Source organism: Misgurnus anguillicaudatus, chromosome 24 (genome assembly GCF_027580225.2).
Source record: "Misgurnus anguillicaudatus chromosome 24, ASM2758022v2, whole genome shotgun sequence".
Lineage (NCBI taxonomy): Eukaryota > Metazoa > Chordata > Actinopteri > Cypriniformes > Cobitidae > Misgurnus > Misgurnus anguillicaudatus.
Window position 1 is genome coordinate 26,010,361 of NC_073360.2, and position 19,047 is coordinate 26,029,407.

Consider the following 19,047-nt stretch of genomic DNA (forward strand, 5'->3'; position numbering starts at 1 on the left):
GTCAAGTTTTAAATAGGAAAAATATCAAAACTCTTTGGTTATTTTTGAGTACGATGCTAATGGTCTAATCAGATTCAATGAATTGTGTTAAGCTATGCTAAAAGTGCTAGCGCCAGACCTGGAGATCGGCTGAATGGATTCCAAAATGGTAAAAATCAAATTCTCTTGGGGAGATGGATTTATTTTTTTAAAGTGGAGTATCTCTTTAAAAATTGTTTCATTTAAAATTTGTGATTTGTTTAGTTTTTTTTTTCAAATTCGACAAGTTTCATCCTTAAAGGAATAGTCAATTTTCTTAAAAGAAAAATCCAGATAATTTACTCACCGCCATGTCATCCAAAATGTTGATGTCTTTCCTTGTTCAGTCGAGAGGAGGTTGTGTTTTTTGGGGAAAGCATTGCAGGATTTTTCTCATTTTAATGGACTTTAATGGACACAAACACTTAACACTTAACTCAACACATAACAGTTTTTTTTTTCTGAAACGATTGTTATTTTTGACAAGAAAAAAATGCACTTTTAAACCACAACTTTTCGTCTAGGTCCGGTCCAGCGCGACCTAACGTAAATGCGTAGTGACGTAGGGAGGTCACGTGTTACATGTATAAAACGCACATTTGCGGACCATTCTAAACAATAAACTGACACAAAGACATTAATTAGTATCATTCCACATACAACAACGTAGGAACGGTCCGCTTTCAACACACTTGTAAACACTGGGGCGGAGTTTTGCGTTTGTCCTCTGTGACCTCTTGACGTCATGACGTATTGCGTGAGGTCACGCCGACTCTTTCAGGACCGGACCTAGACGAGAAATTGTGGTTTAAAAATGTGTATTTGTTATTTTTATTGTCAAAAATGACAATCGTTTTGCTAGATAAGACCCTTATGCCTCGTTTGGGATCATTTAGAGTCCTTTGAAACTCCGTTGAAACAAACTGTTACGTGTTGAGTTAAGTGTTAAGTGTGGGGTCCATTAATGTCCATTAAAATGCGAAAAATCCTGCAATGTTTTCCTCAAAAAACATAATTTCTTCTCGACTGAACAAAGAAAGACATCAACATTTTGGATGACATGGTGGTGAGTAAATTATCTGGATTTTTCTTTTAAGAAAATTGACTATTCCTTTAACTCTCATCATCACTTAGATGCAACAATACCATCTCTTTAAAACAATAATCTGAACATGAGAACAAAACACATTTTGAAATTGTATGAAACTATGAGATCCCGAGCACGATTGACTGTGTAAAACAAAGATTAATGAGGGTATGCTTGGTCTTTTTCCAAAGCTGGTCTTTTTCTGTGAGCTGTCAACAGTGTTTTTTGTGCATGAGTGATTATCCTGGGTAATGCGAGAGGTCACATCAGAAGAACAAAGCACGGTTAGATGGGGCAGAGCACAGGAAACAGAACTTTGGGTGAGATTGTCTGTTTTTTCTTTCCATCTCTTTCTCTTAACCTTAAAGAAGACCCTTCTCCTTAAGATTCACAGGATGTAACCAACAAAAAAATCAGTCAAGCAACCACTCCTCCCTGTGACCTTTACACTTACCCAATCACTGACACAAACCGGCATTTTTTTGGGGCTACCTAAACCCAAATGTTCCAAACCCTGGTTGACTTTTCTTAAGCAATTAACTTTTGACTTGTAGTCATACACAGCTACAAAATGCAACAATAATAAATAATAGAAAAAAATAATGGCTGTTAGAGCACAATTGTTCCTATACCCACACTTAAATCCCAAATGGCAATGGGAAACCACATCAAACTGACAGTCGGGCACATCAACAGATGAGTCATTGTATTTACGCAGAATGCTTATTTAAGTAATCTAGAGCAAGCGGGCAGTTGTGCTAAATATAAGTAGGTCAGTATTTATAGTTTAACAACTTTTTCATTCTAACAGAAATATATAACTTTATATCAGATAAATACGATTGAGACAAGTGTATTTTTTTAACCAGATCATGTACAATTAAAGTTTTATAATGCCCTAACAGTTCTGCATTTCTGGTAGCTGTAGCTATATGCAGATAGGCACGCACAAAAACCACAGATACTTTCCAGGTAGTCCTGTAAAAATGTCGGGAACCTCTAGTCACGCGTATGCAAAATAACCACTGAGGAAACTGTCCAATGATGCAAATCTACAGTAAACACACAAACCCAATCTGATTACGCATCCCACAGGATGAACAGCATTCCTTGGCTCTTCCTAGGAAAACGCTATCTGGGCCGGCCCTATCCCATCACACTGTGGACACCCTGCCGGCCTCTCAAAGACGGGTTGACACCCTGTGTGTGTGTGTGTCCTGCCACATGCAAGCATGCATTCCTGCCCTGTGAATCACACTGTGGCAGCCTGGTGTGACATGTTAAAGAATGACCTTATTGAGTTTAAATGTTTTTTGCATTGTATGGAAAACGATACTAAAAGCAAAAACTCAAATGGGACTAAACTCAGTGGTTGAACATTCCAGTGCAAAAGGTCATGGGAAACAAACACACAAACTGATACCTTGTAATGCGCTGTGGATAAACGCGTCTGCCAAATGCATGAATGTAAGTCTTTTTATTGATATTTTAAACTGCTAACTGAGAAGCACTGAGTTTAGTGAATAGAAGGCCGCAAGCTGACAAAGACAAACAGGCTGTTATGAGAATACGACAGGGCGAGCATTTTGAGACATGTGGTTCAAAATAGAAGAAAGCAGAAGGACACATAATAACAAACACAGTTTTCCAGAGGTCATGCTGTCCTACCACAGTGACTGAAAGTGAGGCAGTCAGCTAACCAGAGCCATGACGCAAAAATGACCCCCTCTCGTCCCCACTGGGATGAACTGCTTCTATTTTTAACGCTTTTGTTCTTCAGTCTTGTATGTTCTGTTTATTTCCCTGTTTGTCTGTTTCCAAGTCTAATGAGGACAAGCAAATCACTCAGCGTGTCATGAATGCGGTTCTGTTCTGCTCAGTTTTGTGTGTGTGACAGCAAGACGAGGAGAGAGAGACTCTTTTGGAAGAGTAAAAATAGACTGACGCGAGAGTTTGACACACTTACTGACGCTGCACATTCTGAGCTTTGGAGTGGGGATCAGGTGGGGATCAACAGAGGGCTAAAATGCCACAGAGACCCACAGCACTGAGCTAGCAAAACATATTCCCTCTTCTGACCAAATCCCCAAATATTAACTTTTTAAAAAGGCAAAAATGAAGAAAATAGGAGGAGATTTAGATAAATTCAGATACCTGAAAGCATTTATATCCATTTCTTAACAAGTACATTTATTAATGTCTATGCAAAATCCTGAAATAAATGTTAAAGATGATTAGATGTTCCTGTGGTTCAATTGGTAGAAAACTGCATTAGATTATGGGTCACAAACGCACAACCTGAAACATTAGTTGATGCAGGACATTATGGAGAAGACAGTAGCTCAAATTAAAGCAGCACATACATCAAGTACAAACACATATATGGTACCTCTATGAGCTCTGGCCTGATGTTGATGGTGTAAAGCCAATTCGTAAGGTGGGGGTAAGAGTCCAAAGCCAGTGGTCTGTCGCACTCGGTAACACTGTGCTTCCACTCCAACTGTTTACTGATGTACTTCACAAGCTTCACCTGTAGAGAGCGATCACACACATAGACTTATGTAATAAACAAATATTTAATTTAAACTATTGACACTGCTTTGTAATATTGTATCTCTCTAATTGGTTTAAAAGTATTAGAAAAAATAAGCAGCAATAAAAAGTATCTAACTTACAAACCTCAAAAACAAAAGAGTAAAAGCACTGACACTGCATTCTTATGACACCACAATGACGTCAACAAGGCAGCACTATTCAAATGTCACAGCACGCATATTTAAGGGCAGATCTTCTAAGAAAACACAAAAAGATCTGCTTCACTGCGACTGGAGTCAATAGACCGATGCCGTACAAGATAAAAGCTGAGGTGTTAATAATGAGGGACAGGCGAGCAAAACCACGTCTAAGCATTGCATGCAGAATGCAAAGTGAGAACACAGCAGAGGAAATCCCCACGTGTGACTTCACTGTAAAAGGGGACAAGATGAGAAATGTGCGTGTGGTGTCAGCGAAACAATAGAGCAACTACACTGCAAACAAATACTGTACAAGCACCTTTTAAGTTCACTGGTATCTAGTTTCATGCATCCACCTATTTACATTTTTTTCCATCACTGGATGGATGCCTCGCTAAAAACAACAAGGCAATCGCATTCGGACCGAGATGTGTCATACGGTGCCCTCCCTGTTGGTATAGCGGTCCCACAGGAATAAACAGGGCTGGCTATAAATAGACACTGGCAAGGTCTGGACTCTTTCTCATGGGGGTGTCTGCTCCGCCGCTATGGTAACCCTGACTGCAACCAGTCCAACGTGACATCATGGAGCAGCAAGACATTGCGGTCCCCAGGTTAACAGAAACCACTACACACACCTGCAGCTTTTGATGCCTCTGTAAAAGCCACAGCTGCAAGAGGCCGTTTCTTAACCGTTATATCTATTCAAAAAACTTGCATTTAAGTTGTACTAAAGTTCATTTACTCTTTTGACTGTAAACAGTGCTCATAGTGTAAAGTTTATCTTTAGCTGTAGTAAGCTGCAAAAATAAAAAAGTTTGAAATGGTTCTTAGTGAACAACATTTATTGGCAAAATACCAATTTAATGCATGCTGTTTATAGTTTACCCGAATAAATCTTAAAGTTTAACCAAATATACAAATTCTCTTAATTTACTGTTTTATGATGTATATGACTAACATAAACAATTTTTTAATTAAAATGTCATTGTTATCTTTTCCTATTCGGCTCAACATGGCAAAGCTGCAAAAATATATTTTAAAGCAAAATGTTTATGAAGTTAAGGTTACATTACTTTGAGCTTATTTAGCAAATGATACAGTACATTACAGATCATCAGCACAGTAAATTTGAATGTGGGGACATGCCGATGATGTTAAATCACACTGGTTTTATATTTAAAATGAATTAGCCAAGAAATCATTTACATCTGGGATGACATGAGGTAAGAGGATTTTCAAATTTGAGTGACTATTCCTACAAATGAGTAAATGTCTTTAAAACTTGAGACAGTATTGTTAAAGTCCCATTGTGGGGAAAATTTGGTTTTATTGTTGTTTATGTCTGTGTGGTGTTTTTAATACGTTTTAAGACAAGCCATGGGCAAATTCACCATTAACACCATTGTTGAGTATTTTCTCAAATTGGAGACCGTCTTATTCCAGCGGTTTAAAATCGCATTGGTTTCCAACATCACAAACATGTAACCAATCATATTAACACAGTTCGAGTCATAGATTTTATGTTTGGATGCCTCATAGACTCAGCGCTGAAACAATTGCAGCACAGCTGCTCCAGTTCTGCTTCTGTGCCGCTCACACGTGAGCGCTGTTAACATCAGCTTTTAAAGATTAGTACTGCAAATGCGTAGTTTATGTATGCATTGTGTAAATCCAACTTAGTAGTTACGTTTCTGAAACTGCAGAATGTAGTATCTATTCACATATATATCTGTGGTCTGAAAGAGTGGAGTCGTGGACTAATTTGAATATTTATATCTATGGTCCGAGCTGTGCTATTAAGTGGGGGGACTAATTTGCATATTCATTGATCCCCAAATACTAAATGAGGCAAGGGTGTAGAGTTACATTCAAGCTGTTATAAAGCATGAAGAAATTACTGTAACAGGTAAAACTTTTATATATGTTTATTATGATGCTTAAAAATGCGTTATAAATTATACAATTCTTGACTACAGGTAGACTTTAAAAAGTATTAAAAGACCTATACAAGTACTTTTTTACATTTACTTTGGTGTGTAGGTGTGTATTAATACATGCTATTGATATGTAAAAGGTACAAACCCCAAAGTAAACAATGACGCGAGTTACACGTGTAAGTTAAAGGACAAGTTCGGTATTTTACACTTAAAGCCCTGTTTTCAGATTGTTTATGATGAAATAGAACGGTTTTGTCTGAAATTTCGACATATGCGGCTGCCCCGAGAATTTTCGGGTGTTTGTGTTTCACCTCCCACCCCTACAATGGATGTATGTGCACTGGAACAATCCTTCCTAAAATGCATTAAACTTTCGTTTACAAAGACGTGAAACTCAGCGAGTGGTCAGGGGTGTTCACTGGTATGCTCACACAAAAATTGCTGCAAAAGATGCTTTCCAACAGGTGTTTTAGCATTCGTTTTTAACTCGTGGACCTATTTTTCCAAACGCCTCACACCCGTATATTCTTCCGCTGAGAGCTTGAATAATAGACACTCCAGCCCAGTTGGTGGCGATAATCCGCTTTTGCCAATTGCAAGAATACAAACACAGTTCCTGGCACGGAGTAATACCGTACCTCACAGCATATTTAATACAAGTCAATGGAGTTGGACAAAAACTACGATAATACCTGTTGGAAAGCATAATTTGCAGCGATTTCCGTGTGAGCACACCAGTGAACACCCCCGACCACTCGGTGAGTTTCACGTCTTTGTAAACAAAAGTTTAATGCATTTTAGGAAGGATTGTTCCAGTGCACCATTAAACCCATTATAGAGGTGGGAGGTGAAACACAAACACCCGAAAATTCTCGGGGCACCCGCACACGTCGAAATTCCAGTCAAAACCGTTCTATTTCATCATAAACAATCTGAAAACAGGGCTTTAAGTGTAAAATACTGAACTTGTCCTTTAACTCTAGTTAGCAACCGAATCTTTCAAACATGATAAGGAGCGTCACATTTCTGGCTGACGTCAGAGGTATTCGGGCCAATCACAACATACAGATTAGCTGGCCAATCAGGGACACAGAGTAGGGGTGCACCGATATATTGGTCGATGGTGCTTGCTATGCTTCTCAATAAATTACGGTGAAATGCCACTACATCCAAAATTCAGAGGGCGCTCTCGTGCAGAAACTCAATATGCGCTGCAGACGAGTAACTATACAGACAGCTATGACCGGGTGTGCCTCATAAGTCTTGAAAAGTGAAGCCGCTGGCTCTTTGATCGCCCCCTGGTGGCTTGCTGCAGTTCAAGTTATGCATTTTATTTATAAATAAAAAATGATTTACACTTCCAATAAAAGTTTCTGAAAGATGGTTTTGGTCTTTTCAGGTTGTTGATATCACACTGATATATGTTCAATTGTTCTTTTTTTGTGCTACGTTTTATTTTAGCTAGTAATTTGATGCTATAGAAACGGGGCGTGTCGTTATGATTGGCGTGGTTGAATTGGTTCCGCGTTTGGGCGGAAGTTTGATACCGCGGCTCCGCCTCTGGCTTCATGGACGATTTCTTTTGCGCATGCCTTGGCTCCAAACTGACATTTTTACGTAACATGGGGGCGACCATGGTCGGACATTTTTTGCTTCAATTCATTACGATGGAGGGAGGCGACGTCGCGTCATCCATCTTTTTTTACAGTCTATGGCTATGACACGCAGCTCCAGGAAATGGCTTAAGGATATACTGGTATTTATATTGATGTTCTTCAAACATTTTCAAGTATCTTCATGATAATAAAGAATATGTATAATGATTATGTTTGACGAGTGTTGCTTTTTCAAATGCATGTTATAAACGACTCAAACGAACAGTGATTTCAGATCGATAAGGACTTATGATCAAAAGTCACAGTACATGAAATAGCTGTGAATAATATCGGCTGTGCGATATTATAGCTATCGACAACCTATTATTAATGTATATCTGCATTTATCGGTGCACCCCTAACACAGAGCTTTTCAAATCTACACTCTAAAAAATATTGGGTTGTTTTTAACCCCGGACTGGGTAACTATAGGACAGAACATATTTCTGGGTTAAAATGACCCAAATAATGGGTTGTTTTAACCCAACTGCTGGGTTGTTTCAACATGGTTGATTAACAATAACCCAGCAGTTGGGTTAAAACAACCCATTATTTGGGTGTATGTGTTTCAGTAAGAGAGTGGAATTTGGAGCTACCAAAATGTACAGTATGTGGAAAATAATGTGCTTTTTAAACCATAAACCACGCAAACTAGAGCACCGATATGGAAATTTTGGCCGATACCGATAACTCTTTATATTTGGGGGCCGATAACCGATATATATATAGGCCGATACATATTCATATTATTTTCACAATGAAAAACTCCCAGACCGCGGACATCTTGTCTTTGCGCTAGACCAGCATACTCTTCTTAAGCCCGCAACACGTGTCATCTTCGTGCTATGTCACAGAAATCACCAATCAAAACTCCACAAGGCCAGCAATGAGCAAGCGAAGTGGTTCAACAAACCAAAATAATCCATAATTTATCGGCCTAATTTTGCTATCAGACCGATAACCGATAATATTAAAAATAAGCAGTTATCAGCCGATAACGATATGTCGGCCGATATATCGTGCATCCCTAACGCAAACACATTGTATTATACCAAATGAAATTAAATAGCCAATGAAATAGATGCTCTTTAAGAATACATGTTACAAAAACAGACCAACCAAAAACAAGCCATTGTCATATAAAACTGTGAAAAAGCAACACCGTGGTCCATGACCACACGAAACTGCAAACCTAATGACACCATAAAACAGGCAAATAATTTTTTTTCTTTAAGCATAGCATAAACATTACATAGCTGAAATAAACTATTAAAATAAACTTATTTCTAAATACGTCCTCTGAAAATAAGTTTTAATATCCTGTGCAACTATTTGAAATCCAAACCTCCTTTTTTTTAAAATTATTTCAAGAAAGTTTCTATACTGCCTTGTTGTCGATCAGGAACAAAATGCATTACTGTGGTTTTAATGAAGCTCGGGTACAAAAATGATTCTTAAAACTGCAAACAGAATAACAGGACTGTCTTAAACGCCATGACTACAAATCTAGATCACACGCAAATGTAACAAACATTCATCATTTTGATTGATAATCATTCTCTAATCTCTATCATCATTTCATCCCTGTAAAAGATATACTATGTTGACTAAAAGAGCCCTGGTAGGTCACTGTGGCAAATAAGCCTGCACCTGTAGCCCAGCAACCAGCCACCTGTGCAGCAGATTATCTCTTGCCATTTGTATCTCAATATAAGGTCACAGTACAAGAGCACAGCTGCCTGCAATTTTACAACGCCCTTCAGTTTTACTCGGCCTAAAATTTAATACCTCTCCAATCAAACAAAGCGAACTTTACATCACCTCTCCCTGCACTTCAAGATAACATAGCGTGGTCTTCAAAAGAGGACAAGAGCAGCATATCATTAAAGTTTCAGCAGGTCTACAGCAGCCTGAAAAGATACGCTGGCTCATTCTATACAGGTTCTATTTGAGAATGCCCCAAAGTTGATTTAATGCATCGGACGGCCACGAGCAAACGCTTAAAACAAGAGCGTGTTACCTTGCACCAGACACACACTGGCACAATGCGAACGAGTACGCCTGTATTCAATGACTATCTCTCTTCTCATCTGCCGTCTCTGTTACACTTCTCAAGAGGTGGTTGGAGTAGGTGGCACGAGAGACCTCATACTTATGGTAGCTGGTTAACTAAAGTGTCCTCGTGAGACTGTAGAGGATAGGATGTTTGAGGTCAGAAATAAAGACGCTAGCCATACAGAGTGTGTCTGTTACGATAGACTAGTGTCAAAGTTATAAAAGAGTATGTTGCCAAACCAGAATGTAGCAAAAGATGCTGATTTCATCATTACTTCCTGATGTAACAGGTCTTGAGGTCATTTCAGGGGGAGAAGTCTGGGCACACGATTATGTGATGCAATTCTGTGCATTTGTCTGTAGACTTACTGTGTAAGTTAAAATGTATAATTTCTCTTTATATACTGTCAATCAATCACTACTCTAAAAGCAGATGACCAGTGCATAAGAAACATCACAGTTGTAGCAGATGAGGTAACTGTAGATTGTGTTGATGTGCCGTGGATCCTGTTACACAATATTTGTTACCAATACAAGTAAACCCGCTTCTACGGTTTCTGACAACATAAGGGCATAGGGGATAATCCATGTAATGTTTAAACAATCAGGGTTGGATTATAATTGAGAAGCTCAGATGCAAAAGCCGATAAACGCAAATGTTCAACTTTGGACAAAATGCTAAGCTCTTCAGTGGCTATGTTTACATGCACAAAATGTCGTCAATCCGACTGAATTTAATACGATTGAAGGTTAAGACGATACAGTTTACATACACCCTAAACATTGCAATCTGATTTAAATATTCGTTTACATGTACATTATGTATAATCCGAACCGAAAGTCTGCGCAAGCGCACAGCCAGGGTTGCCAGATTCGCGTATCAAAATCATCCCAATGGACGTTCAAAACTAGCCCAAAAGCACCTCAATGACTATTCACAGCCCAAATACCAATTACTAAGCAACGAAATCATTTAATCTTTAACCTGCAGAAAAAAACAACTGGTGGAACTGGCAGAGTTTAAACAGTAGCCCAAATCTAAACTGGAAAAAAGCAGAGGACTTGGCAACGCTACACTGCGGACAGCATCTCTCGTCGAGTTCATGCTTTATCTCTGGATAAAAGTCAAAATTGAGTTGGAGAAAGTTGTTCTTAAGAAGTTTTCAGATATAGGTAATGAAAAAATACTTTTCAAAAGTCACAATGCTATTATATTACTTTAATGTTTTAAAGTATACTTAACGCTACAGAATTTAGTGCATCGTGTGTACAGTGCGTGACCCCATTAACGTTACCTTAATAATGCATGATGCTATTGCGTGTTTCTGTGACCAGAATCATGTGATATAAGAGGTAAATATAAGACGTGAACTTGGAGCACAAATGTTCTGCGCATGTGCACAAGGTATTTTTGCATCCGATTTAGAAAATACTACGATTTATGCATTTACATACAGTGCGTGACCCCATTAACGTTACCTTAATAATGCATGATGCTATTGCGTGTTTCTGTGACCAGAATCATGTGATATAAGAGGTAAATATAAGACGTGAACTTGGAGCACAATTGTTCTGCGCATGTGCACAAGGTATTTTTGCATCCGATTTAGAAAATACTACGATTTATGCGTTTACATGCATACACCCCCTTCAATACGATCCAAATTTGCATCCGATAATCCTCAATCGTATTGATTAAGGTGTTACTGTGAAGGCTTTTCAATACGATTGAGCCATCAATACGATTACAAACGGATTCTTTGGTTGCATGTAAACGTACCTAATGTCACTTTTCACTCAGCCATCCAACCACAGTGGAGGAGGGGCGGGATAAATACCACAACAACCAACCGGTGCATTGTACCACGACTGATAACCAAAACAGAATTATTAACCAAAGCACCCAACTGAAAAAACGCCGGCAAGCACCCACAGTGGGCATCTATCTGGCGTTTCCAGCAATGCTTAAACGCTTTGGTGTACACGCCCCCTAAGAGCATGGAAGAAGAACTGAATAAACGATTATTTTTTACCTAGTTAAAGGAGGTTTACTGAATACATTGGCATATTTACAGATTATTGAGCCTTTTATTTTTATTCAGAAAGAACAGTGAAGAGTGACTGCACACGTTTTTGCATGCTTAGAGGGTTTTTGCAACCTTCTGATTGCCATTAAAGTGAAATTACTGAACTTAAACATAAGAGCCTGAGGAACAAATGCTTATTTACAAGAAAACATGTCAGACTCACTTTCATTTGAAGAAAGTCAGATGGGAATTAATTAAATGCTTAAAAACTTTTAGATCACATACAGTACTGTGCAAAATTCTTAGGCCACCATGCTACCATTAGATTTGTTGTTTTTGCAATGTTGTAGTGATCATATATAATTGTTTCTCAGTCTCTTTATTAGAATACAACCGAAAAATACAGGAAATGTGGATGTAGATGTAGTATTAAAAACTGGTTAAAAGTACAATAAGCTGAAGTGTCAAGTATTTACTGTAAACTCCCCTTCCACATGAGCAATAGCAGAAAACTGCAGGATCTCTTAAACCTAAATGAAATTAAATCCTTCCAATCGAATGACGTCAGGACAGTCTCCTTAAAAAGTTACATAGCTAACAAAACAGTCAACATAACAACGAATACAAAGCATGGAGCGTATAAAACACAATAAATTAAAGGAAAGAAAAAAATAAAGCTGTTAAAAAACCGCATGGGGATTTCCTGACATGAACGAACGTTCGTCTGCTGAGATGTCTATGCTCCATCGCATCTAATGTGCCTCGTGGTGATACGTTAACTTTCCATCCATAGAAACAAAGTGCAAATGAGCCTTAAAAAAGCCTTTGATGAGCACTCACGCTGTTGTGCAAAGACTCACATTTCGCAGAAACCAAAACTGGGACTATAAGAAACTGTGCTCCTGTGTTTTCCCCTGATCAACTTACTCGATTAGATTATTAGACAGTGATCTATTACATGGAAAACCATCAACCAGGAAATTTTGCTTAAGTACTTATGATTGACATTTGACACTGCTTTTCCACAGAAGGCAAGATTGTCACAATGACAAGTTTTATGAGAACATCCACAACCGTACAAGTAAACAGCCTGACTTGCACTGCAGATATAATGATTTTGAAATAAGCCACAGGCAACAAAACCAGATTTTTTGGGAATTTACAAGGAAATTTTGTTATGGACATATCTGTTTCACGAGTGACCGACCACTACTGTCCAGATGCAAAAGTTTACCATGTAGTTGGATTTGAGCTTATAATGAAAAGATGCTTGCAGATGATCGTTTTTTAGATTGACGTTGGATGACGTAGTAAACATATGCCACGATGACCATCTTTCACCCCGTAACATCAGGATAGCGGGCAGGGGCAGCACCAAAATTGCTTCACTCTTGCTAAATTAACCACAGATCAAGTCCTGATAAATTCAGACACAAGTTAGTGACATCATTACCAGACTGAAGGTTCTCACGACTACAGATCAAAGATAAGTGTGGCTGTTTAGAGACACGTCAGCGTGAATTGTGGCAATTAGAAATTTGCATGCAATTAAATTTACATGTTTCCAAAGCAAATTACAGCGCATTAAAAGGTATCATTTATTATCAGTATGTGTGTTCCCTGGGTCCGAATCCATGACATTTTGCGCTGATGGCTTAGGGCTGGACAGACTTTTTGGTACATATTTAGATCTTTTTAAAGGGTACTGCCCAAGAGATAGCTGGGGTACATATTTTAACAAGATTGTAGATTAAATGAAATGTATATGCACCTGGGTACAGATTGACCGTCACCTTTTTGTATAGAAAATGCAAATGGCACACTTCTGATCCACACTAACCCCCGGTTTCACAGATAAGGCTTAAGCTTTAAAGGAAAACACCACCGTTTTTAAATTTTTACTATGCTCTTACCTCAAATTAGACAAATTAATACATGTCTATCTGTTTTCAATGCATACACTTAATCTTCGTACAGTGCATCGTGAATGTGTTAGCATTTAGCCTAGCCCCATTAATTCCTTAGGATCCAAACAGGGAAAAATTTAAAAGCCCCATGTTTTCCCCATTTAAAGACTGTTACATGAGTAGTTACACGAGTAAAGCCGAAAGTATACTAGGGACGTCCGCGTATGCGCGCCGTCCGCATGACGTCATTTTCGTCATCAAGAGGGTCCGCGGCCGTCCGCGCGGACCGTCCGCGTGCAGCCCAAAATTTGAGACCGCGCGGACAGTGCGCCTACAGTCCGCGTACAACAGCGCATGCGCGTGAAAATATTTAGACAATGCACTCCACTATAAACAATTATACAAAGGAAATAGACAGCATTTGCACACACACTGTCGTTTTTTCTCCTTTAACTTTTACTTCTTCCAAGAACAGAAAGCCCTGGAGCATGTTTGTTTGATTCCTATTCTTTGTTGTCTTGTTGTTTGTTCTAAACTGTGTTTGCAATGGTGGATCAGTTACTTTTCTTTACCTATCCTTATGTTTTAATGTACTGTAAATGTTGCCAAATCAGTGCTGCCCTGACAGCCCGTTAGACTAATAATTTGAATAAGAAATCATTTGTATTGCGTATAGTGTTAAACGCGGCCATCCGCGTGTAGCCGCGGGGAGTATACTCGAAAAGCTGCGCGGACGCGTGCGCTCGCGAGCCGGACGCAGACGCGGAAAAAGGTATACCCCGGCCTTTAGTATGGTGGCACAAAATAAAACGTGATTTTTAAGCAGATAAAAAATGAGAACTGTATTGTATGGCGGACAGTGTTGGGTGTAACGCGTTACAAAGTAACGCGTTACTGTAATAATATTACTTTTTTCAGTAACTAGTAGTGTAACGCATTACCCGTCTGAAAGTGGTAATATTATTACAGTTTTCCCGAGCTAGTTACTTGCGTTACATTCGCCAGTAGCACCTTCATCACACAAAGGCAAACAACACAGAGACTCAAAGGGAAGTGGAGGAGGGCGTGAATGGAACAGTGATTGGTCTAAGTTTGGCATGAGGTATCATTTACCATCACCGATTGGTCGACACCCGGCAGCCGGCAGCAGAGCGGCACACTCAAAGACAGATCGGGAAAATGGAAGCGTCAACAACGGCAAGCTTTTTTTCAGAGGAAGGTTCGCTAGTTTCGACGGGAGGAGATTCAGTCATTATTTTATTATGTTCAACGGAAGGAAAATAACTTGACGGTGAAGTGCACACTCTTTAATGTTTCTCCGAACGCTGTGCCCCACGTCCGGTAGCGGGTAAGGAAGCCAGCAGTAATTTTTATGTTGTATTAAAATGTGGTGTATTTACGGTGGGTTTTCTCGCCGTGGAGACCTTGATGAATGTGAGGTTATGCCACGGTCTCCCGGCGCTCATTTCATTGTTTGTTTGTATGTAAACAGGGGTTGCGTGCAGGTTGTTTATCCCATCAATTTTGTATATCAATTTTACCGTAATTGACGAAGGCTGTGTCTTTAGCTTGAGTGATTTTAATGATATTTATTGAATTGATTGTGTATTTATTACTTTGCGGTGTTAAATTGATATATTTATATGTTTGGGTGTTGGATGAATTTGCTGTGCATTGCTGTGTATAGTGGGTGGGTAAATAATGTGCACTAACATCATGGTATCCCCCTGCTAAGAATACAGAACTCTTGGAAGTCTTAATCAGGAAATAATTTATTGTGAACCGTCATTATTTTATCAGCTGTCCATTTAAAGGTGTCCATCTAAAAATAATTGCAACCTGTTGTCATCCCTGTATTTTGAATGAGTAAATTGTTATCAAATTTAATCTAATAAAATTGTAACTTTTTATTGATTTGGGAGTTTTGTGTTTGGATGTTTTCTTGGCCGTGGCTTGCACAAATAAACATTCTTGCCCAGAAAAAAAATGTAACTAGTAATATAACTAGTAATATAACTAGTTACTTGCTCCAGGGAGTAATAAAGTAAAGTAAGGCATTACTATTTTTGAGAGTAATATGTAATAAGTAATATATTACTTTTTTGAGTAACTAACCCCAACACTGATGGCGGAAGAGCACTTAGTTTCCACCACTTTGACCTCGTGAGCAGTAATATTGACGGAAGTTTGAGCGATAGGGGGAGTAGTCAGGAGTGATGATGTTACTGCACGCTGAGGTCAAAATGCTGCAAACTAAGTGCTCTTCCGCCATACAATATAGTTCTCATTTTTATCCGCTTAGAAAATCACCACGTTTGTTTTGCATCACCATACTTATTCGTGTAACTACTCATGTAACAGTCTTTGGCTGTTTCTCAATATGCGTTCTTCAGCGATCTTGCGTCCTTGCTCTATGTCATCAATAACAGTCAAAGTTCAATTCCAATTCTGAAGAACACAAGTACAGAGGACGCATGAAAATACCCGGATAAGTTCTTGATATCGAGGATGCATCGAGTGCAGACTTGCGAGCTGAATTCTGGGGAGGTCACGTGACCAGCAGGAAGATCGCACACATCTCAATTCTCACAGGTGCGTTCTGTGTTCTCGCGACCTTCCGAGTTCGTTCTTTTGAGGTCGCCTGGCAAGACCAGTCTCCACGAGAACACAAGTCCGTTCTTTGCGCTCTTGGAATTGAGAAACAGCCTTTAAAAATAGGGTAAACATGGAGGTGTTTGTTGGCTTCTGAATTCATCCCTGTTTGGATCCTAAGGAATGAATGGGGCTAGGCTAAATGCCAACACATTCACAATGCGCTGAACATAGATTAAGTGCACGCATTGAAAAAAAATGGGTATGTATTAATTTGTCGTAGTTGAGGTAAGAACATAGTAAAATATTGAAAAACGGTGGTGTTTTCCTTTAAGGCTAGTCCTAGACTAAAACACAAGTTCGAGCTGTCCCAACTAAAAAGACTAACTAAGGCCTAGTTCTAAGCTTTATCTGTGAAACCAAAATTTAAATTAAAGCTGCAAGCAGCGATGGAAGGGCCCTCGCACGCATATGCACCGCTACCCTATGGCATTAGTAAAGCAGTAAACCAGGGGGGTATAAATTAAAGTGGGTAAATACAGCTGGATATTCAAAGGGAAACTGGTGTGCCACACCGCCTGTGTGCAGCAGGTTGCGCTATGATGGTACCTGATTATTGTTGAATTGACGTGTTCAGGCCGGGACCCTTATCAAACGTGTGAAGTCTGAAGCAGATCGGATAATGTATGCCTGAATTACAACAGCTTCCTGTTTCATGTCAAAACATCTCACTTTGCCAGGCCGCCACGGACACGCACTTCAACGAAAAGTCAAGATCTTCGCAATTTATCACGGCAAAGGGCTTAACATCAGTCTGACCAAATATGATGATGATTTGATTAAATCTCTAAGAGTAGTAAATCACAGCGTAAAACATGGCATTTCCTGCTACCTCTAGGTGGCGCTAGGACTGAAGCTGAATATTGGCATTGAAATGTGTTCAGGCCGAGACTCTTATCAAACATGTGAAGTGTGGGGCAGATTGGACATTGTATGCCTTAGTTATAACAACTTCCTGTTTCATGGCGAAAACGCTGAATTTTGTCAGGCCGCCACGGACACACCCTCCAACGAAAAGTCAAAAGCTCCGCAATTTAACATCGCAAAGGCCTTTAGATCAGATTGACCAAATATGATGACGATCTGATAAAATCTCTAGGAGGAGTTCGTTAAAGTACGAAGGCTGGAAATGACAAAATTTGCACAGAAATCACAGCGAAAAATCAAAATGGCCGACTTCCTGTGGGGTTTAGAGCTTCGCTCCAAGAGACTTTTTTGTAGGTCTTGAGGTGATACATGATCCTACCAAATTTCGTATCTGTACGTTTTTCGTAGTGGGGGGGCTGTTCTTTTGAAATTTTGCAGGTGGCGCTATTGAGCCATTTCTACACGCCCACTTCTGGCGCCTATGCCAAATGTAAATTTTCGCCACTTCTGACATGTGTGCAGAATTTCATGAGTTTTCGAGTATGTTTAGGCCCTCAAAAATGCGATTCACTTTGGAGAAGAAACGGAATAATAATAATAATAAATATAGCTGCAAGCAGCAATGGCGGGCCCTCGCACGTTTTTTTACCGCTACACGGTGCGTCCGAGAAAACGATGCACGGTGGGCAAGGGCATCAAGTGGATAAAATATCAGTGGGCTATTTAATGTTGTTTCTGAGCCATTTGGGGACTGTAGGTAAAAGAAACCCCACATTTTAGACAAACGGGGGCGCTAGTGAGCCACTAAATAGACACGCCTTTCTCTGACCTTTTTGTCAACACTTAACAGCCGACAACTCTGATGTGTTTGCCAAATTTAAATTTAATCTAAGCACGCCAAGAGCCTTAAATATGCCTGAAATAAAAGTAAAGTTTGACGTGTTGCCATGGGAACAGCGTTCGAGATGTCAAAAATTCCTTCGCATTTTAGCATCTACAATGTCTCAGCATCATGTTGACCACTTCTGGTGTCAATAACATTATTTACCTAGAAGGAGTATTTAAAAGAACATCGCATGCAACTGTAATGCTTAAATAAGCCTTTAAAATGAAAGTAAAATTTGTCGCGTTGCCAAAGGAACAACATTCGAGATATCAAAAATCCCTTCGCAATTTATCATCAACAATGTCTCAGCATCATGTTGACCACCTTTGGTGTCAATCGCATGAATACCCTAGAAGGAGTATTTAAACGTTCACTGCATGAAACTGTAAGACTTAAATATGCCTTTAAAATGAAAGTAAAGTTTGACACGTTGCCATGGGAACAGCGTTCGAGATATCAAAAATCCCTTTGCAATTTATCATCTACAATGTCTCTTCATCATGTTGACCACTTTTGGTGCCAATTGCATGATTTTTCTAGAAGGAGTATTTAAAAGAACATTGCATGGAACTGTCAAAAAAATCCAGCTTTGTAACTGACACACTTCCTGCCGCCTGGTGGTGGCGCTATACCCGGGAGTCACAATAGGCGCATCGATGCGATCGGAATCTTCAGACGAACAAACACTCCGCGTGTCATCACAATAAGATATTTTTTGCCTTAGATATTAGACACTTCCTGTTTCTCTGATTTCGCCATGACTTTGCCGCTTCGCCATGGCAACACCGTTCGAGATATCAAAAATCCCTTCGCAATTTAGCAAGTCCAATGTCTTGACATCATGATCACCACTTTTGGTGTCATTTGCATGAATCCCCTAGGAGGAGTATTCAAAAGTTCACCGCATGCATTTTTTAAACAATCCGAAATGGCGGACTTCCTGTTGGGCGGAGCTAAAATGTTAGAGGGCGAAAGTTGTTCGGGTCGATGAGATCTATATGCGTACCAACTTTCGTACATGTGCGTGCATGTTTGTCCGATCTGTGCACCAATGTTTGTTTTTGCATTACAGGGGGCGCTACAGAGCCCCTGTGCCACGCCCGTGTTTCAGCCTTTGCATGAGCCTAGTGGTACGGGACTCTGACATGTGTGCCAAATTTCAAGAGTTTTCGAGTATGTTAAGGGACCCAAATTAGGTCAAGTGTTGAAAAAAATAAA

General features: G+C 39.5%; 1 protein-coding gene across 1 annotated transcript in view; it reads right to left on the bottom strand.

Annotated features, from left to right (window-relative positions):
- Positions 1-19,047, bottom strand: part of ksr1b (kinase suppressor of ras 1b) — a 53,159-nt gene that overhangs the window by 25,635 nt on the left and 8,477 nt on the right. The window contains exon 2 of the mRNA XM_073863298.1: positions 3,495-3,635. Coding sequence (XP_073719399.1) covers positions 3,495-3,635 — 141 coding nt within the window. The remainder of the gene's footprint in view (positions 1-3,494; positions 3,636-19,047) is intronic.